This window comes from Saccoglossus kowalevskii, chromosome 7, assembly GCF_978046115.1.
Source record: "Saccoglossus kowalevskii chromosome 7, keSacKowa6.1, whole genome shotgun sequence".
Taxonomy (NCBI): Eukaryota; Metazoa; Hemichordata; class Enteropneusta; family Harrimaniidae; genus Saccoglossus; species Saccoglossus kowalevskii.
In genome coordinates this window covers 37,992,239-38,015,668 of record NC_140647.1, presented here as the reverse complement: position 1 = coordinate 38,015,668, position 23,430 = coordinate 37,992,239, and the positions used below count along the sequence as shown (strand labels likewise).

General features: G+C 40.0%; 1 protein-coding gene across 3 annotated transcripts in view; it reads right to left on the bottom strand.

Annotated features, from left to right (window-relative positions):
- LOC100371219 (RNA-binding motif, single-stranded-interacting protein 2-like) overlaps positions 1-21,984 on the bottom strand; it is an 84,564-nt gene extending 62,580 nt beyond the window's left edge. For 2 of the 3 annotated variants that reach the window (XM_006819254.3, XM_085501544.1), the window contains exons 1-2: positions 21,760-21,984; positions 21,339-21,557 (exon numbers count right to left, since the gene is read on the bottom strand). In XM_006819254.3, the coding sequence (XP_006819317.1) occupies positions 21,339-21,557; positions 21,760-21,831 (291 nt within the window). In that variant the 5' untranslated portion in view covers positions 21,832-21,984. Of the gene's footprint in view, positions 1-21,338; positions 21,558-21,696 lie in introns of all 3 variants that reach the window. The other variant, XM_085501545.1, reaches the window with a different exon arrangement.
- Positions 21,985-23,430: the final 1,446 nt, after the last annotated feature.

The window sequence follows — 23,430 nt, the reverse complement described above, 5'->3', positions numbered from 1 at the left end:
ATATGTACTGTAGAGTGTGAATATGGTTGGCCCAGGCATGCATGGAAGTCAATCCATATGTACTGTAGAGTGTGAATATGATTGGCCCAGGCATGCATGGAAGTCAATCCATATGTACTGTAGAGTGTGAATATGGTTGGCCCAGGCATGCATGGAAGTCAATCCATATGTACTGTAGAGTGTGAATATGATTTGCCCAGGCAAGCATGGAAGTCAATCCATATGTACTGTAGAGTGTGAATATGGTTGGCCCAGGCATGCATGGAAGTCAATCCATATGTACTGTAGAGTGTGAATATGATTGGCCCAGGCATGCATGGAAGTCAATCCATATGTACTGTAGAGTGTGAATATGATTGGCCCAGGCATGCATGGAAGTCAATCCATATGTACTGTAGAGTGTGAATATGATTGGCCCAGGCATGCATGGAAGTCAATCCATATGTACTGTAGAGTGTGAATATGGTTGGCCCAGGCATGCATGGAAGTCAATCCATATGTACTGTAGAGTGTGAATATGATTGGCCCAGGCATGCATGGAAGTCAATCCATATGTACTGTAGAGTGTGAATATGGTTGGCCCAGGCATGCATGGAAGTCAATCCATATGTACTGTAGAGTGTGAATATGATTGGCCCAGGCATGCATGGAAGTCAATCCATATGTACTGTAGAGTGTGAATATGGTTGGCCCAGGCATGCATGGAAGTCAATCCATATGTACTGTAGAGTGTGAATATGGTTGGCCCAGGCATGCATGGAAGTCAATCCATATGTACTGTAGAGTGTGAATATGATTGGCCCAGGCATGCATGGAAGTCAATCCATATGTACTGTAGAGTGTGAATATGGTTGGCCCAGGCATGCATGGAAGTCAATCCATATGTACTGTAGAGTGTGAATATGATTGGCCCAGGCATGCATGGAAGTCAATCCATATGTACTGTAGAGTGTGAATATGGTTGGCCCAGGCATGCATGGAAGTCAATCCATATGTACTGTAGAGTGTGAATATGGTTGGCCCAGGCATGCATGGAAGTCAATCCATATGTACTGTAGAGTGTGAATATGATTGGCCCAGGCATGCATAGAAGTTAATCCATACATGTATGTACTGTAGAGTGTGAATATGGTTGGCCCAGGCATGCATGGAAATCAATCCATATGTACTGTAGAGTGTGAATATGATTGGCCCAGGCATGCATGGAAGTCAATCCATATGTACTGTAGAGTGTGAATATGGTTGGCCCAGGCATGCATGGAAGTCAATCCATATGTACTGTAGAGTGTGAATATGATTTGCCCAGGCAAGCATGGAAGTCAATCCATATGTACTGTAGAGTGTGAATATGGTTGGCCCAGGCATGCATGGAAGTCAATCCATATGTACTGTAGAGTGTGAATATGATTGGCCCAGGCATGCATGGAAGTCAATCCATATGTACTGTAGAGTGTGAATATGGTTGGCCCAGGCATGCATGGAAGTCAATCCATATGTACTGTAGAGTGTGAATATGGTTGGCCCAGGCATGCATGGAAGTCAATCCATATGTACTGTAGAGTGTGAATATGATTGGCCCAGGCATGCATAGAAGTTAATCCATATGTACTGTAGAGTGTGAATATGGTTGGCCCAGGCATGCATGGAAGTCAATCCATATGTACTGTAGAGTGTGAATATGGTTGGCCCAGGCATGCATGGAAGTCAATCCATATGTACTGTAGAGTGTGAATATGAATATGATTGGCCCAGGCATGCATGGAAGTCAATCCATATGTACTGTAGAGTGTGAATATGGTTGACCCAGGCATGCATGGAAGTCAATCCATATGTACTGTAGAGTGTGAATATGATTTGCCCAGGCAAGCATGGAAGTCAATCCATATGTACTGTAGAGTGTGAATATGGTTGGCCCAGGCATGCATGGAAGTCAATCCATATGTACTGTAGAGTGTGAATATGATTGGCCCAGGCATGCATGGAAGTCAATCCATATGTACTGTAGAGTGTGAATATGATTGGCCCAGGCATGCATGGAAGTCAATCCATATGTACTGTAGAGTGTGAATATGATTGGCCCAGGCATGCATGGAAGTCAATCCATATGTACTGTAGAGTGTGAATATGGTTGGCCCAGGCATGCATGGAAGTCAATCCATATGTACTGTAGAGTGTGAATATGATTGGCCCAGGCATGCATGGAAATCAATCCACATGTACTGTACAGTGTGAATATGATTGGCCCAGGCATGCATGGAAGTCAATCCATATGTACTGTTTTGTATATTACAATGGAAATATATTTTACAAAGACTAAATAAATGTACACAATTTATTCATGAGAAAACATAATTAAATTATGAACTATAATGTATGATGTAAATATCAATATTTAGTATAGTCTTATAATTTATAGGTTGTGTTCATACACAAACCCTTATCTACAAACACATAGACATATGTAAAATACTTTAAAATAACTTATAATAAAGAAAGTTATTCAGTTAAGTTTTTAAGTACATGTATATACACCCACCCAACCACCGGAATTAGCACAGATTTTATCTTGGATTTGTTCCAGAATATCGAGCACTATGCAAAGACTGGTGGGTTACTAAAATTAATAATATATTAGCCATTTGTTTTATCTTGGTAAATACACAAGTACTAGAAGAGTATAACACTCTTATACATCGATACATTGTAATAACTGTGGTTTATTTTTATAAATCAACATTTTCTTCTGAGGAAGATTGTAAATGAACACTTTTAATTTCCCACATTCATTAACCTTTCCTTCATATTTCACAAAAACCTTCTTTATGGTCGAAATAACTCTGCTATCTCTTCCTCAATACAAAGTTGATAATGTTCTGTACTATAATTATAAGATATCTATTTGCCATGGTTAATATTGTTCCCACAATGTTTTTGACATAATAGAATCATGGTAATTCATATGGTTGTTGCCATGGCAACTACAATTGTTATTATCTGGTCAGAGAACTCATACAAGTTTACCCATTATACCTACATACCAAGTATCAAAGCAATTGATTTGGCAGTTTTCATCATGAAGTCAAAAATAGCTTTTTTTTACCAAAAACAAAAAAAAATATTTGCAAAAAAACAAATTGAAAATATTGTCATGAAATGAACAAATTCCACAGAGGTCAAAAATATTTGCAACAACGACAAACAATCATCTTTATGAACAGCTCCACAATGATAGTAGAGCTAATAAATGACTAACCTTAATAACCAACCAGTGCCTATCCATGCACTTAAGACCTGAATTCCACATTAACAGACACAATTACTATAACATTACCTTTTTAACTTTCTATTAGGTCACAGAAGTCACAAAGGTTTTGTTTTCTCTCCATGTAACTTACATTCATATTGAGAAATATACAAAAAAAACTATAATTCTTAGCACAGCTTTACAATCATGGAAGAATTCCCACCATTTTGAGAACACAACTCTTCTTACAAGCATAACATATCAGAGGTACACTTTCACAGTAATGGCTTGCAAATGTTTTCACTCAAATACATGCCAGGAATTCCTACAACCTAAGTTGGTGTGTAAGTCGAAAAACATCTGAAATACAGCCAGATGACATAAATTGTATCTTGTTTTCTCAGAGTGGCGATTGGTGAGAGCAATTTAGTTCAATTTAATTCTTGAAAATTCTGAAAGCAGCAGCATTCGAAGATATAGCTGAAAATCATAAAGTAAGTTTACTTTGAAACATTGTGTAACTATTGTAAGCCTTTGTTGATGATCAAACATACAATGTATTTGTGTGGTACAGAGTCATAAGCAATTTCATTGATCACACAGATATCCAAACTACTTTTGTTTGAGATTTGAACACATTGTGAATAAAATATTGTATTTGCTCTACTAGAAACACATATAAATCAAAAACTGTATTTATTATATACCAGTACTCCATTATTGAAATATGACATATGTGATACTAATTTGGTTACCGCATTCATTAAAACAAATGTCCAACAGTCAGCCATTTTGAATCTGATCTGAAACACAAAATGCCTGCATCTAAGGTCCTATTATGTTCAATTTATACCACGTTTTACATGCTGTGCTCTCTTGGTGCATGGATTTCACTGTTTCATGGAATAAAAAAAATTATCACACGATATTTTTTCTGCAACAGCATTTCAAACTGAAGCCAAGAACTGTTCATTGATCTATATCATAATACAATGATAAACATAACATTGCCAGCTGATAGCATTGTGATGTCATGGGCATTCACATTCACCGCTAATGTTGTGATCATCGGCACCTGACTTTTCAGTTTCAAAATACAGAAATATAAAATCCTCAGTTAATTAAAAACAAAAATTAACAAACATGGTCAAATAAGCTCCGCTGTATTCATAAATACAAAGTTGATAATTTGAGATATCGAAACAAAATGAATAAGTCTAGGAGAGAAAGACTCAAAGTACTTGTATACCAAATTTGAAACCATTCTAAGTAAACAGATTCAGAGAAAAGGTCGAAAATTTCAGTTTTTAATAAAACAAACAAATCTGAGAGTGAACCACCTAAGGGAACTGATCATTACCACCAAGCCGGTTTCCTGTGAGTCTCCTGCGGCATGCGTTTCTTTACCGTACCGGCCGCTGCTTTACCGTACCGGCCGGTTCTTCACCGTTCAGGCTGGTTCTTTACCGTACCCGAAGGTCATTAGCCGTACCGGCAAGGCCGTTACCGTACTGGCAGGAGGCAATTCACACTTCTGACAAGTTAATTTATGCATTGATATTCCGGTTTACCGGTAAAATGCCGACCTGTTTAAATTTCAGTTTTATGCACAGGATCGGCAGAGAAAGCAAAACTGTAGAATTAATTTGAGTAGAATTTGTTTAGTTTGTAGTTATAGTCTGTTTATAAATCATTTTGTTCATGTTTGCTATGCGGTAGCTTTCGAGGTCAAATACACCACCAGGGCAATTTGTTGTGTCTTTTTATTTGTCAGAGATTAAACTTTACCATTATTATTGCATAATATTTACATTCAAGTTGCGCGTGATAATGCTACACATGATTTTTGTGAGATCATGGAGCTCCCAGTACGTCCATGGTGAAAATGAGAGCTTCACCAAGGCGTCCAACTCAACTTTGGAACAATCAAATGTTGGATATGACTACAGACAGAACTGTGTCTTTATTTTATACGATATTTTTATTTTTTTTAAATTGGGATCAGTGCACTCAAATCAACTGAGCCGACAAAGTGGATTACAAAAATAACAGTTCCATGAAAGTGGCTATATTTGTGTATGATGAATCCTGAGTCGGTAGTTTTGGCATGTAACCTAATGGTTTTGGTTATTGTTACAAATGCACAGTGCAGACGTAATTTTGTTTTCATTTTTTCACTTTATCTGGCGCCAGTGCACGTGTGCTTGGATGTTTTTTTATTCAGTAATTGGGCTAAATATTTGACGACGTTGCCAACGTATTCAACATATGAAAATAGCATGTGTGTGCGTTTGCGTGAATGATAGATGCAGACGAGATTTCTCGTCGCAACGCGTTTTATTAGTTTATTTCCAACGTGCGTGGTCGGCGCCTTTGATTGCGTTTAGTTTGTTCTTTCATTCGCAAAATCTATCGCTGGCACCGTTTATTTTGTTATGTCTCACAACTGAATGTCCAAGCTGACTTTGTATTGGCTGTAATTATATTTTTTTTGTAAAACAAAAAAAAGTCCCGACCTTTCCAGTCTAAATCATTTTCTGCCCCAAACCAAACAGCATATTTCAGGGCCAATCACATGTTCCAAAAAGAGATATACCGGCACACTTGCACACTCTGTTTTGTTATAATAAAGTTACATTGGGGATTGTTGGAGGGGGTGTGTAAATATGTTTGGTCAATTCCATAAACAAAATCACAAAATGAGGTCGAAAAGCAATGGAAAAATGTTGACCTAGAGCAAGGTCAAATTCCGTTTTACGCACTTGAATTTTATCTGGACTACGTGCACGCATTGCGCGTGTTATTGTCAACAAAGTATCAAAACAGATTTTCGAACGCCCAAGCCCGAATTTAAATACATGTGAGCTCGGCCACGCGAGTCACGCTGACACATTATGCAAGTATCATCGAATTCATGCGACAAGTTGAGACGTTTTATTCAACGTCGTGGGTAAGCTATGATGTAGGACTGTCGTTTTATAACATATATTGAAAAATACACATGCGAAGAATTTCAGAAAGACTTTTTTATTTAATTTATTTATTTGTATTTCGACGGTTGTCCGACTTTCTTTCCACTGTGTGAGCTACTGACAAATATAAACAAATAATTAACCCATCGAGTCCTCTAGTCGACTGGGAGGTAACACTCTGTTGTACAAGTCATGTCTTTTTCAAATTATTCACTTTCAATGGGTAAAAAAAAATTCTTATTGTTTGCAAAATGCCCAATTAATTTATGCATGACTCATGGTTACCGGCAGGGCGCCGATCAGTTACCGGGGCTTTGTTTACCATGCATTCATTAATCGAAGGTGATAAATAGTCGGTATTGGTCCTATCAGTACGGTAATTGTCCAACCGGTACAGTGAAGCACCGGCCGGTACGGTAACGCAACGGTCGGTACGGTAAAGCAACGACCGGTACGGTAAACAGAGTCAAACTCACAGGAAACGGGCTGGGTGGTAATGATCAGTTCCATAAGGTACTTGTATACCAAACATCAAAGCACTTGGTTTACTGGTTTTCAAGAAGATGATGAAAATTTACATGTAATTGTTAACGAACAGACAGACGGACAGACAGACAGACAATCAGTAACAGCTCTGGATAATAAATTCAGTTTCATTCAATTCTCATTGAAATTTTGAGTAATTTAGGATAGACAATAAATTGTAGGTAGATTAGGGTTATACATATAATCCATGTCAATTTACATCGTCAATAATCAGAAAATTTCATCAGTATGACACAGCATTTTGATTGGTTAACGAAAGACTTGTTAGTTTAAAGGACATTGCTTCAGGACAAATTGTGCTGAAAAACATCATGGCAGAAATTGCTTTGCATGGAGAGTTTACGTATGATCGAAAACATCCCACAACAAAGATAATGATAAACATCTTGCCTTTGACTGTTTTCACACAGACCCTACCCATTTTTACAATGTAAATTCAGATGTTATTTAAATAGTATTGTAATAAAATGTGTGTATTTTTATGACTGGGATCTATGGTCGGTTTTCAGAGGGAGTCGGTTTATTCAGGGTGGGCGTAACTCAATTCGATTGAAACAACAATTACATGTGCGGTAAACACGGGACAAATGAAAGACACTGGAGTTTGCCTCCAATGATTATATTTACATTTATTGTATTGTTTCAATAAAATAATTTACCAAACAAGACAAGAATATTATGATATGTACATGAAATCAATAAATATTAAAATAACTGTTCAAACAGACCGGGTAAGTATCACGTATCGTAACTGGAGGCGTCCATTTTGAAGTTCATGTGAGCTACATGTAATTATCATAATTTATGCAGACAGTTGATCTTGCTGTTAAGTCAATGAATTAAATTACGATGTAAAAAAATCATCAAGTTTTGACTGCTTTAAAGAACATCTTTTTTCAACGATTTTGTTTTCCGTTCAAATTTTGAGATCTTGGATATCTGTCAAGTACCTGGAGTTTTTGTTTATTGCAAAGTCCTGTAATCACGTCAACATGTCTAGCACACCCGGGCTAGCACATCACCATGCGTCAAATCACTTTCGTTGTGGGGGTCGATAATTTGACTGTCGTTGCAATTTATGTCATCGTTGTTTGTAGATTCCTTGTTTTCTTTGTCTGCAATTCTCAAATTCTCAACAATCTGTTGCTCTCTTGCCGCCATACGTCGCTACACTGCGTTTGAGGGTCTGCAACTTTTTCAATAAGGTTTCCGATTTCTTTGTTGTCGTCTGTTTCTTCGTCATCATCAATTTCAATCTTGAAGCCCCCTTCACGGGAACATTCGAAAGCACAATATTATCGTTCAGAATCGTTATGAAAAGAAGAAAACTCAATGTCTTTCGCTCGTTGAAAAGGTGATGTAGTACGTTTCACAGCAACTGAAAGTGATGACCCCGATCATTTGTTTATATCCGGGGTCATTATACTGTTCAGACACCACGCGATGCGTGGGCGTGTGGTGTGAAAAACTTAATCAGTTGCTATTGTTTTACTCGGACGTTACTTGTAGTGTGAGATTTGGTATTGTTTCTGTGACGTTCACGATAAATTAAACACAATGCACACTTTTTAGGTCGGGCAGACCAGATTACTAGCCAGCGGACGTGGTGCAACTGGTCGGATGGTCGATGTATTCAGTGTGAATATTGGACCTGGACCCATCAATGCGGTCGGTGTTCGGAGTAGACAGTGGTTGGATTTCACAGGTTATTTTACTATAGGCGTCTTTGGAGAAATTTCGGGGCTACATAAATTAGTCGGTTCTGACAGTAGGTCGGTTTATCCAGGGGTCGGTTTTGACAGGTTTTACTGTACATGTACTTGTAACCACAACTATATTCCTTTTGTTATTCTAACAGACCTGCCAGAACGAAGTATACCAACCAGCTACAAAGCATAATGAAAGCTCCACTTCAGAACAAAGTACAAATGTAGTACCCGTACATAGTTTCATATTTCAGCCTTTTAGTTGTTTGCATACATACAGTACAGTTCTCGCGGAAGCTTTGGCTTTTGTGGCATCATTGTCGCCTACGCATGGCTTCATTGTCGCCTCAGCATCGCATCATTGTGGCATCAGCTTCGCGTCATTGAAAATTGAAGCTGTGTTCGCCTCGCTATTTTGTGGCATCATCGTGGCCTCAGCTTCGCAGTCTCATGGCATCAACATGGCATCAGCTTCAAAGTATTGTGACATGAGTATGACCTCATTATTTGCACGCAGAAGGGCAGTAGACAAAAACATGTACAGAAGTTCGATATGTATTCGATTTGAAATTCAAGGCGAATAAAATAATATGATCAAAAGTAAAATGACATTTTAAAAAGATATCTTGTTTAATTATTTTAGTGTTGCGAGTATTGGGCACCAAAAACTTTGCGAAGTACATTACAATCGGCAAGGTGACGAGTTTCATATTGACTGGAAGGAAAATCGTGATAAATTCAAATCACACGATGCAATTTGCTGTATACGAAGTGAAACTGTTCTTGTTATAAAATTTACCTTTTTACGCTCATTTTATTTGCTGCTAGAAGAGCAGATTCAGATTCCTCATTTCGGTGGTATTTTTCTGTGTTTCGTTTAGTTTTAGCCGAGTCCGACCCCATGCCCGGACTACTAAAACATGCAACACACACGTACGCCGCCTGGTGCGTCGGCGTCGTCGCCAGTCATCTTGATACAAAGTTCCAAAACAAGTGCGTACATTTCCAACATACGATTGGATGGTTGTGGTGGCGTCGGTCTGGTAAAATTTGACAACCAATTCTCAAAATTAAGTCACGATCAGTGATCTGAGCTTGATCTATACGTACTTTAAAAGTATTCTCACAAACATATTTTCGAATGAAAACGAGCCACATGCTCTGTAAAAAATCGAATAGCACTTGACATGCAGAAATAATTTTTTGGGCTTCAGAAAAAAAACGTGTCCATTTAGTGTGGCCGTAAATATTTGGTCACCAGCCGATGAACAATTTGAAAATCATGATTCACACGGAAATCCTTCGATACTGAAAATCATCGACCCCAGTCTGGTTTACCTTATTTCCCAACTTGCAAAACTGATTTGTATCTCAGCCCTGTTTTTTTTTTTTTTTTTTTTTTTTTCTTTTTTTTGAACTGAGGTAAAATCCCATCCGTTTGTCAAAATATACCGATGTTTTTCAGTGAATAATTGCGAAACTTGTCACAGCACAAAAAAAACTTTGTGAATCGACGATGGAGATTGGATGGTACGACGACCCTTCAATTTGCGTTAAATATGTTTTGTTACAACATCATTGATTGGCTGAGAGTCACCTGATCGGAACACGACCTGGGTCACAGAACCATATAAGTCTGTATTATCAACAGGACTTTGCGAGAAAACCACACCCACATTTTCAACCATTTTAGCGCGGAAGTTGCCAACAAATGTCGAAAACTCGTGAATTTTATAAATTCGAATAAAATAAAGCTAGCGATTCGTAAGACTGGTTAATAATATATCCCCCGATGCTCTTCGATTTTTTTATTTCAAGTTGAGAAATGGATACTTGTAGTTGAAGTTCCATCGATTTCAAGGCGACTATTTAACCGTGACAACTCTACGCTCTGTTGTAGTTTCGCGAGGTAAAACAAAAATACAATAAATAGTACTTGTTTAATTATTTGGTTTTACAGCCCGCAAATTACGGGACATGATCCCCATGAATTGCGATAAATAAATGCTGATTGTGTTGAATGACGGACGTCGGGACTGTTTGGAGAAACAAATTACGGTCGGTAGACATTTCAAACAAATGAAATTATTAACGAAAGACGAGATTTTTCTAGGTATTTACGATCATACGGTCATATATATACAAAATTGACAAATACACAAAGAGGTGTAATAGTAGGTCATTTTTATTTTAGCCTTAGAAATATTTTTTTTCACTCAGTCCACGTCCATGCGTGGGAATTCTATTTAGCTTCATGGTCCTTCGGCTTGTCTTCTGCTTGGGGGGGAAACAACGATAATTATACAAATCGTAAACTCAACACAATCAGGAAAAGAAACCCAGACAACCATGTTGTACTTCAGTTGAATACATTTTGTAGCAGTGCGTCACGTCGGAATATTGTCTAAAATAAAATATTCAATCCCAGCCAAATCTAGGTCAAAGGGTCAGATTGCGTGCATATAATTATAGATAGTTAAAACAAAAAGTATTTGAACTTTTGACGGTTGTTCAACATCTATGCACGGTTACTAAACTTCTTTGTTTGAATGAAGCGATGCTGATGCCACATTGTCGCCATAATGAGGCCACAATGAAGCGAAGCGATAATCGCCTAACTTTTTAATGGCGCGACATTGAAGCGATGCTGAAGCCATAACAATGCCATAATGATGCGATGCTGAAGCGAAGGTGAAGCTGAAGTGAAGCCAAAGCTTCCGCGAGAACTGTACTGTAGGTAATGGAAAGATAGAACAGTACAAGTGTCTGTGGATCACAAACAGCTGTTTTAAAATTTATAAGGATGTTAACACAAGACTAATACTGAATGACATGTAGCAATTATAATAAAGGACGTATGGTGATAGGATGTACCCATTACATGCTATGCTGCAACCATGGTGATAGGATGTACCCATTACATGCTATGCTGCAACCATGGTGATAGGATGTACCCATTACATGCTATGCTGCAACCATGGTGATAGGATGTACCCATTACATGCTATGCTGCAACCATGGTGATAGGATGTACCCATTACATGCTATGCTGCAACCATGGTGATAGGATGTACCCATTACATGCTATGCTGCAACCATGGTGATAGGATGTACCCATTACATGCTATGCTGCAACCATGGTGATAGGATGTACCCATTACATGCTATGCTGCAACCATTTTACAAATATGATATCTATATTGGTCATGAATATTTGCTTTGCTTCCTACATCAATATGTCACTATTGATCTAATTGGTAATTACTATAGCCTTATTCACACATGTAGTTTGTTGCAGAGGTTCATATTTAATTGGCGTTCATACTTATTCACATCTTTTGCTGTTACTTTTACCACAAATAGTATACAACGATGGCAGACCAAAACACAAAGTCTCTTAAATATTTTTTTTACACTTATTTATTTGAGAAGATTTTGGCAGTTTTGACATTTTTTAAGAATGTCACTTTTTGCTTTGTGTGGATTCATAATTTGAATTAGATTTAAAAATGGACTTATTTCGAACTTTTGAATGAAAAAACACACTGTTGAGGTTAATACGTCATAAATCGTGTTGCTTGTGAAATACCGTACGTCTAAGTCAAACTGCTTGGGTCTTCCCAAATGGATATTATCAATTCCGTGTGAACACCATATTTTTATAATTTCAAAAAACGGGCTTTTAAAATAAATATTTTGTTGATTTTTTTCAGAATTATTTTAATTATTGGAATAAATTTCATAAAATAAAAATTCTTTTCTATAATTATTATTTAAAGTTCGTTGACCATTCACATATATGCCAAGCGGCTCAATATAAAGTCCTTAAAATGTCCAAAACCAATGGCCATATTTCACTGATAAGCAATATAGATAAGCAACAAAGTTACGACCATTTCAATTACTACATGTATTGAGATGTGTGTTTTCACTGTGGAAACTACTTGCTATCTTACATGTATTATGGGACAGTTTGCCACAAATTATAACAACATTAGAACCACAAAATTTTTACATGGAATTGTAACTAAACTTCATTCTCTTAACAGTTGCTAAGGAACAATGGTATTTAAATTTTGGTAAATTAGGAAAGGCCTTGAAAAGTTTATTACATTTTTATGATGCTGACAAAAGAACCAAACTCAACAGAATATATTACAAAAAGTTACACCACCCCACCTGACCATCATCCCTCAATTATAGTGCACCCCACATTGCTCGTGCCCCTGCCCCTGACCATCACCCCTCAATTATAGTGCACCCCACACTGCCCCTGTTGACTGCCCATGACCACCATCCCATAATTACAATGCACCCTACCAACCCTGATCACTACCCTGGACCAGCACCCCTCAATTACAGTGTACCCCACCTTACCCCTGACCACTACCCCCTGACCACCCTTTAATTACAATGTACCCTACACAACCTTTGGCCACTACCCCCTGATCACCACCCCTCAATTACAACACACCCCACCCTACCCCTGACCACCAACCCTCAATTACAGTGCATCCCACCCTACCCTTTACACCACCCCTCAATTACAGTGCACCCCACCCTACCACTGACCACTAATCCTTGATCACCAACCCTCAATTACAGTGCACCCCACCCTATCCCTGACCACTATCCACCAATTACAGTGCACCCCAACCTACCCCTGACCACTAATCCTTGATCACCACCCCTCAATTACAGTGCACCCTACACTATCCCCTGACCACTATCCCCCAATTACAGTGCACCCTACACTATCCCCTGACCACTATCCCCCAATTACAGTGCACCCTACACTATCCCCTGACCACCATCCCCCAATTACAGTGTACCCTACACTATCCCCCAATTACAGTGCACCCTACACTATCCCCTGACCACTATCCCCAATTACAGTGCACCCTACACTATCCCCTGACCACCATGCCCCCAATTTCAGTGCACCCTACACTATCCCATGACCACTATCCCCCAATTACAGTGCACCCTACACTATCCCATGACCACTATCCCCCAATTACAGTGCACCCTACACTATCCCCTGACCACCATCCCCCAATTACAGTGCACCCTACACTATCCCCCAATTACAGTGCACCCTACACTATCCCATGACCACCATGCCCCCAATTACAGTGCACCCTACACTATCCCCTGACCACCATCCCCCAATTACAGTGCACCCTACACTATCCACTGACCACCATCCCCCAATTACAGTGCACCCTACACTATCCCCCAATTACAATGCACCCTACACTATCCCCTGACCACTATCCCCCAATTACAGTGCACCCTACACTATCCACTGACCACCATCCCCCAATTACAGTGCACCCTACACTATCCCCTGACCACTATCCCCCAATTACAGTGCACCCTACACTATCCCATGACCACTATCCACCAATTACAGTGCACCCTACACTATCCCCTGACCACCATGCCCCCAATTACAGTGCACCCTACACTATCCCCTGACCACCATCCCCCAATTACAGTGCACCCTACACTATCCCCCAATTACAGTGCACCCTACACTATCCCCTGACCACTATCCCCCAATTACAGTGCACCCTACACTATCCCCTGACCACCATCCCCCAATTACAGTGCACCCTACACTATCCACTGACCACCATCCCCCAATTACAGTGCACCCTACACTATCCCCCAATTACAATGCACCCTACACTATCCCCTGACCACTATCCCCCAATTACAGTGCACCCTACACTATCCACTGACCACCATCCCCCAATTACAGTGCACCCTACACTATCCCCTGACCACTATCCCCCAATTACAGTGCACCCTACACTATCCCATGACCACTATCCACCAATTACAGTGCACCCTACACTATCCCCTGACCACCATGCCCCCAATTACAGTGCACCCTACACTATCCCCTGACCACCATCCCCCAATTACAGTGCACCCTACACTATCCCCCAATTACAGTGCACCCTACACTATCCCCTGACCACTATCCCCCAATTACAGTGCACCCTACACTATCCCCTGACCACTATCCCCCAATTACAGTGCACCCTACACTATCCCATGACCACCATGCCCCCAATTACAGTGCACCCTACACTATCCCATGACCACCATCCCCCAATTACAGTGCACCCTACACTATCCCCTGACCGCTGCCCCTCAATGCATACTAATGCAAACATTTTACAAAAAATTACAAAAATATTCATCAAAATTGGAGAATTGAAGATATCATCACGAAATGAACAAATCTGAGAGAGGTTCACCTGTAGTGCCTATATATACATGTATAATTAATATCAAATATCAAATGTCTACACAGGGGGGGCAGTCTATGCTCACTACTAGGCACAGTGTCTACACAGGGAGGTCAGTCTATGCTCACTACTACTAGGCACAGTGTCTACACAGGGAGGTCAGTCAATGCTCACTACTACTAGCCACAGTGTCTTCACAGGGAGGTCAGTCTATGCTCACTACTACTAGGCACAGTGTCTACACAGGGAAGTCAGTCTATGCTCACTACTAGCCACAGTGTCTACACAGGGGAGTCTGTCTATGCTAACTACTAACCACAGTGTCTACACAGGGAGGTCAGTCTATGCTCACTACTAGCCACAGTGTCTACACAGGGAGGTCAGTCTATGCTCACTACTAGGCACAGTGTCTACACAGGGAAGTCAGTCTATGCTCACTACTAGCCACAGTGTCTACACAGGGAGGTCAGTCTATGCTCACTACTAACCACAGTGTCTACACAGGGAGGTCAGTCTATGCTCACTACTAACCACAGTGTCTACACAGGGAGGTCAGTCTATGCTCACTACTACTAACCACAGTGTCTACACAGGGAGGTCAGTCTATGCTCACTACTACTAGGCACAGTGTCTACACAGGGAGGTCAGTCAATGCTCACTACTAACCACAGTGTCTACACAGGGAGGTCAGTCAATTCCCACTACTACTAACCACAGTGTCTACACAGGGGGGTCAGTCTATGCTCACTACTAGGCACAGTGTCTACACAGGGAAGTCAGTCTATGCTCACTACTAGCCACAGTGTCTACACAGGGAGGTCAGTCAATGCTCACTACTAACCACAGTGTCTACACAGGGAGGTCAGTCTATGCTCACTACTACTAGGCACAGTGTCTACAGAGGGGGGTCAGTCTATGTTCACTACTAGCCACAGTGTCTACACAGGAAGGTCAGTCTATGCTCACTACGACTAGGCACAGTGTCTACACAGGGAGGTCAGTCTCTGCTCACTACTACTAGGCACAGTGTCTACAGAGGGAGGTCAATCTATGCTCACTACTACTAGGCACAGTGTCTACACTGGGAGGTCAGTCTATGCTCACTACTACTAGGCACAGTGTCTACAGAGGGAGGTCAGTCTATGCTCACTACTACTAGGCACAGTGTCTACACAGGGAGGTCAGTCTATGCTCACTACTAACCACAGTGTCTACACAGTGAGGTCAGTCAATGCTCACTACTAGGCACAGTGTCTACACAGGGAGGTCAGTCTATGCTAACTACTAACCACAGTGCCTACACAGGGAGGTAAGTCTATGCTCACTACTCGCCACAGTGCCTACACAGGAAGGTCAGTCTATGCTCACTACTACTAGGCACAGTGTCTACACAGGGAGGTCAGTCAATGCTCACTACTACTAGCCACAGTGTCTACACAGGGAGGTCAGTCAATGCTCACTACTACTAGCCACAGTGTCTACACAGGGAGGTCAGTCTATGCTCACTACTACTAGGCACAGTGTCTACACAGGGAGGTCAGTCTATGCTCACTACTACTAGGCACAGTGTCTACACAGGGAGGTCAGTCTATGCTCACTACTACTAGGCACAGTGTCTACACAGGGAGGTCAGTCAATGCTCACTACTAGGCACAGTGTCTACACAGGGAGGTCAGTCTATGCTCACTACTACTAGCCACAGTGTCTACACAGGGAGGTCAGTCTATGCTCACTACTACTAGCCACAGTGCCTACACAGGGAGGTCAGTCTATGCTCACTACTCGCCACAGTGCATACACAGTGTCTACACAGAGAGGTCAGTCTATGCTAACTACTAACCACAGTGTCTACACAGGGAGGTCAGTCTATGCTCACTACTAGCTACAGTGTCTACACAGGGGAGTCTGTCTATGCTAACTACTAACCACAGTGTCTACACAGGGAGGTCAGTCTATGCTCACTACTAGCCACAGTGTCTACACAGGGGGGTCAGTCTATGCTCACTACTAACCACAGTGTCTACACAGGGAGGTAAGTCTATGCTCACTGCTACTAGCCACAGTGTCTACACAGGGAGGTCAGTCTATGCTCACTACTACTAGGCACAGTGTCTACACAGGGAGGTCAGTATATGCTCACTACTAGGCAAAGTGTCTACACAGGGAGGTCAGTCTATGCTCACTACTAGGCACAGTGTCTACACAGGGAGGTCAGTATATGCTCACTACTAGGCAAAGTGTCTACACAGGGGGGTCAGTCTATGCTCACTACTAGGCACAGTGTCTACACAGGGAGGTCAGTCTATGCTCACTACTACTAGCCACAGTGTCTACACAGGGAGGTCAGTCTATGCTCACTACTCGCCACAGTGCCTGCGCAGGGAGGTCAGTCTATGCTCACTACTACTAGCCACATTGTATACACAGGGAGGTCAGTCTATGCTCACTACTACTAGCCACAGTGCCTACACAGGGAGGTCAGTCTATGCTTACTACTACTAGGCACAGTGTCTACACAGGGAGGTCAGTCTATGCTCACTACTACTAGCCACAGTGCCTACACAGGGAGATCAGTCTATGCTCACTACTACTAGGCACAGTGTCTACACAGGGAGGTCAGTCTATGCTTACTACTACTAGGCACAGTGTCTACACAGGGAGGTCAGTCAATGCTCACTACTAGGCACAGTGTCTACACCGGGAGGTCAGTCTATGCTCACTACTACTAGCCACAGTGTCTACACAGGGAGGTCAGTCTATGCTCACTACTCGCCACAGTGTCTGCGCAGGGAGGTCAGTCTATGCTCACTACTACTAGCCACATTGTCTACACAGGGAGGTCAGTCTATGCTCACTACTACTAGCCACAGTGCCTACACAGGGAGGTCAGTCTATGCTCACTACTACTAGGCACAGTGTCTACACAGGGAGGTCAGTCTATGCTCACTACTACTAGGCACAGTGTCTACACAGGGAGGTCAGTCTATGCTTACTACTACTAGCCACAGTGCCTACACAGGAAGATCAGTCTATGCTCACTACTACTAGGCACAGTGTCTACACAGGGAGGTCAGTCTATGCTTACTACTACTAGGCACAGTGTCTACACAGGGAGGTCAGTCAATGCTCACTACTAGGCACAGTGTCTACACAGGGAGGTCAGTCTATGCTCACTACTACTAGCCACAGTGTCTACACAGGGAGGTCAGTCTATGCTCACTACTACTAGCCACAGTGCCTACACAGGGAGGTCAGTCTATGCTCACTACTACTAGGCACAGTGTCTACACAGGGAGGTCAGTCTATGCTCACTACTACTAGCCAGTGTCTACACAGGGAGGTCAGTATATGCTCACTACTACTAGGCACAGTGTCTACACAGGGAGGTCAGTCTATGCTCACTACTACTAGGCACAGTGTCTACACAGGGAGGTCAGTCTATGCTCACTACTACTAGGCACAGTGTCTACACAGGGAGGTAAGTCTATGCTCACTACTACTAGCCACAGTGTCTACACAGGGAGGTCAGTCTATGCTCACTACTACTAGGCACAGTGTCTACACAGGGAGGTCAGTCTATGCTCACCACTACTAGCCACAGTGCCTACACAGGGAGGTCAGTCTATGCTTACTACTACTAGGCACAGTGTCTATACAGGGAGGTCAGTCTATGCTCACTACTACTAGCCACAGTGCCTACACAGGGAGGTCTGTCTATGCTAACTACTTACCACAGTGTCTACACAGGGAGGTCAGTATATGCTCACTACTACTAGGCACAGTGTTTACACAGGGAGGTCAGTCTATGCTCACTACTACTAGCCACAGTGTCTACACGTGGAGGTTAGTCTATGCTCACTACTACTAGGCACAGTGTTTACACAGGGAGGTCAGTCTATGCTCACTACTACTAGCCACAGTGTCTACACGTGGAGGTTAGTCTATGCTCACTACTACTAGGCACAGTGTTTACACAGGGAGGTCAGTCTATGCTCACTACTACTAGCCACAGTGTCTACACGTGGAGGTTAGTCTATGCTCACTACTACTAGGCACAGTGTCTATACAGGGAGGTCAGTTTATGCTCACTGCTACTAGGCACAGTGTCTATACAGGGAGGTCAGTTTATGCTCACTGCTACTAGGCACAGTGTCTACACAGGGAGGTCAGTCTGTGCTCACTTCAAGCCACAGTGTGTACACAAGAACATCCCACTACTTCTGCTTACTACTAGCCAGTGGCATAATCTTGTGTTCACACCAGCAATTCTTACAAGAGACATAAATATAGCATAATCTGCACTATGTTACTGACTCGTAGACATGCAATGTTTTGTTATTTACATACATTAATTGTGAGCCTGTTTTACATTGAAATAAAATCAAAAATCAAATCCAGTTGACTGTGGCACTCAAATTTAGTTTAGAATCCCAATACACTTACAAAACTTGCCTCTTCATATACGCTGACGTAATGTGCTTACCAACTATTACGTAATATACATGTACCACCCCTTCAAGGAGGTTTAAAATCTGCCATTTTAATTCAAAGTATTATTCTCTTACAAGTATGTTGATGTAAAGGGACACAAAACTTATGTGAAGATGATATAACTACTAGTCTAAGTCAAATGGAGTCAATGTCAATAAACAAGAGATATAGCAAAGATAAGGGCTGTTTAAATAGACATGATGTATAAACTCTTTTAGTAGCTCATGTGTTCACACAGATGACAGCAGTATGTCTATGGCCAAAAAAAAGTAATATTACAATTATACAGTTAATGTAACTGACGCTTTACATCACTTCTATTGGTGATGTGCTTCTATTGAAAGAAATATGTATCCTGAGTATCCTGAGCTCTACATTACAGTAACCATTATTTGTTATATTACTAAATGACTGGTGTGTCTATGGTCAAAATAACACAACACAGCAATGTAATTTCATGATTCCAACAAATTTAAGACAATGATTCACAGTGACTTTCACAAAATGTATTTACAAATGCCCTCCACTTTAGAAATCGACAAAAAAATGAAAGTAAATGTCAGACAGAATATTCATAAACCTTTTACATAAAAACCTTGTAACTAGCAAACTCAGAACTATCAACTGCAGATAAATGCAATTTTACACAATTTTTGATTTTGTACCATTGCATTATATTCTAATTATATGAAAAAAGTACAGGAACTATCTGTCAGCTAAACTGCTAAAGTGGGCGTGGCCCTCAATAGGTCAGAACCAGATCAATCTCCATGTCATTACAAAGAATAACTAATGAGTGTTCATTCAATAACTACATATACATACTGGATCTTTTGTTTGCCAGAGTAGATCAGTGCTTTTCTAAAACAAGCAATGGGAAATAAGTCAAAAGCCAATTTTTTAAAGTTACTTTTCCATTTTCACTCACAAAACAATGTCTGGAAATGTACATTTTTTATTTTTTTAGGAATCATGGAACATGTACAATACATCCAAGCAGCTAGACCATGGAAGGTAATATCTAACATGTACAAAATAATCAGTTATTATAATGCACTATGCATTTCCTAAGTTCAGATAATACATTTTTATCAACACTCTGATCTTGAAAAATTATTTCAATTCAAAAAAAGCCTTTTGAGAGATTACAATAGGAACATCAACGGCACCATGACATCTTGGGGAGTGTGATTTAAAGTTAGTGTAGGTATATACATCATTTGATAGGACCAATGACAATACTTTTGGCACACTATTATAAAGTTAAGTTTGGTTGTTATTAAGCCTTCCAGAGAAAACTAATCCTAAGCCATAATCAAGAACAACTCGTATCTTTTTAAATACAACATATTTCTCTCTTTTTTTTATCTCTGACTTGTTTTTACATTTTATTACATCTAAATAGATTTTTCCAATTTAAATAGTGCATAATAATTATATTATTGTTATGTTAGTTAAATTATTTTTTGTACTTTAGGAGTTGAGTACATATACCCAATAGATTAGGACATTCTTGATGTCTAGGTTGGGAGGTGATAACAATCTACTAGTCTCAACATAATTTTGTTTGTACAAATGACAAATTGCTACTTGCTACATTAACTTATTTTAGGGAGGGAATGCCTTTATGGTAACTTTAAATGCCACTTTATTTGAAAACTTTTCAATGAAGTACTTGTATTGTATACACAGATGCATATATCCACAATACCCCCATCACACCCCTCCCCTCCCCAGGGTGTTTTGGCAATATATAATGTATAATCATTTGAATGTCCTTAATAAATTAGATTAGTTAGGAATGTTGACTGCAACCGATTGTATATTTCCCTGTTTATTCAACGTATTTCCTTTTCTTGTACGCGTATGACCGAAGCAAAGTACAATAAAGCGGTGACCATGTCGAATGAGCGCATGTGTCAATTTATTTATTATGTCGAACAATCCTTACAGTGTTAAGTGAAATTTATATTAATTAAACTCACCGCTATTAATACAATGAAGGAAACAGACAATGTACCGAAATACCTTGAAGGGGCCCTCAACTCGACATCGCACGGGAAGAGGCCATTAACGCCTTTACTTGTCAACCTGCCCATACTCAACGAAAACTTACCTTCTTTTCGTCCTTATCTGTCATTTTCTGGAACTTGGATTCGTTGTCGTCACTTTGACCCACAGTCATGTCAGTCTTTTTGTCATTATTCACTTGGATAGGAGGACTCTCTGGTTTGTTGTTAGTTTCGTTTGTTCTAACACTCTCTCCGAATGGCGTGCGAGTCTCTCCTTTCACGCCGTTCACTTTCGCGCTTTCCTCCATTTTATCGTCCCCTCCCTGTGTAAAACAAAGCACAATCGAGCTAAATCAGAACTTTTTCAATAATATAAAACTCACATATGAGACATCCATGAGCACACTTTCGCTCAGTTACACAGGATTCCCAATGACAGTGGCGTTGACACCCCGTACCAACCTTCACGAAAACACGGTCACACCCAGCCCTACTGAAAATCACAGATCATTTCCAACCACCTACCGTCTTCTGTGCGTTGATAGGTTCGGCGAGCAGGCTAGCATGTTTTCTGTTTTCTACACTATCCGTCTGCATAATAAACTAGCAAGATATTAGGAAGTTATCGTGTTAAACTAGATCACAGCGATAAATATATACAAGACCCAAATCCACGATGGAGGTGCGAGCAACTGATAATGGCACACAACGTAAACAAATCACACGTGCTTGTCAGTATTCTCTGTATACACAGACGGGGATTCGAAGTCGCTCCGTAGTCACATTTCATCAGACGACGAGAAGTATACCATAACAATATCTTAAAATTGGAAAAAAAAAAATTTAGCGTTTCTATTGCACTCAATGCTTATAATAAACAGTCGGGATAAATATTCGAAACATGGTTAAAATGTTTTAGAGATCTTCATAATTAAAACAAAATTGGAGGATGAATAAAAATTATACAAACATTATATTGTTACACTATATATATATATATATATGTGTGTGTGTGTTTGTGTTCAGGTATATATAGCCGCTTAAGCTATGTGTATGACAATAATTCTTTGCGGTTGAAAGAGCAGTGAACATATTTGTGTAATGAAACGGTCCAAAATAGGATTACTTTAATATATATAGCGGTCACAGAATAACAAATCGAAGTAATATTTATACCAGTCATTATAATTAACGTACTTAGATTAAAGTTTTTATAGTTTGTACATGGTATAATGGTGTACCCAAAATAAACATAATTATTCACAAATACCAAGCGAACGTTAGCAATCCGTTGTTTTGTTCGCATGGGGGCGCTGTTTTGAAAGTGCTGATTTGAAAGCTGATTTGCGGCGACGACAACTTGAAACCACACAGTGAAGGACCGTAAAAAAAGCAAAAAAGCGTGTATGGTAAATAGCATCGAGATTCTGTTACGACATTTTTATGCGGTGCGTTCAGTACCAATGTTATTTGTATCTGCTTTATTTGAGTGTTGTTGTTTTGTTTTGTAAATAAGTAAGTAAATAAATAAATAACTTTATTGATTTCGTATCCTTATTGGGATCTTGAAAATAATAAAATAAAGAATGTTGTTTAAATAAATAACAACTAGCTAAAAAAGTAACAAAATAAAGTAAACAACTAGATAATTCGATTTAAGCTGACATTTGTTTATTGTTTTTGCACGAAATTTACATTAGTTTGACCACAGTCACCTCCGTCTACTTTTTGTTTTGTTGAACGTCCGCATTTAGTAACTCGAGTGTTAAATAACAGTTAACCGAATTTCGAATTACGGGAAACATAATTAAAGTTCTAGTTACTAAATGTGGACGTTAAACTATAGTAACAAAGATCGGCAAACATTCTGGAAGGAAGCTACTGGGTATTAATATTCACGTCACTATTTGCATATAGATGTTTTTTACAAAAATGGGCATAATTCGCATGACAATGTTCATTAGTTTATCATGTACAATCATGAAGTTAATGTTCTATGGTACAATGAAATAGCATTATTTTGTGTGTTACAGATTTTTGAGAAACGTGTTCTAATATTTCTTAAAAATCGCTATTTTTAGAACAATTCCATAGAACACAATGTTAAAGAAAAATTGCATTTTTTGACACTTTTTAAAACCCAGATTTTCTAAATAATTCAGAACAACAAATAGTACTCCATCATTAACAATATAT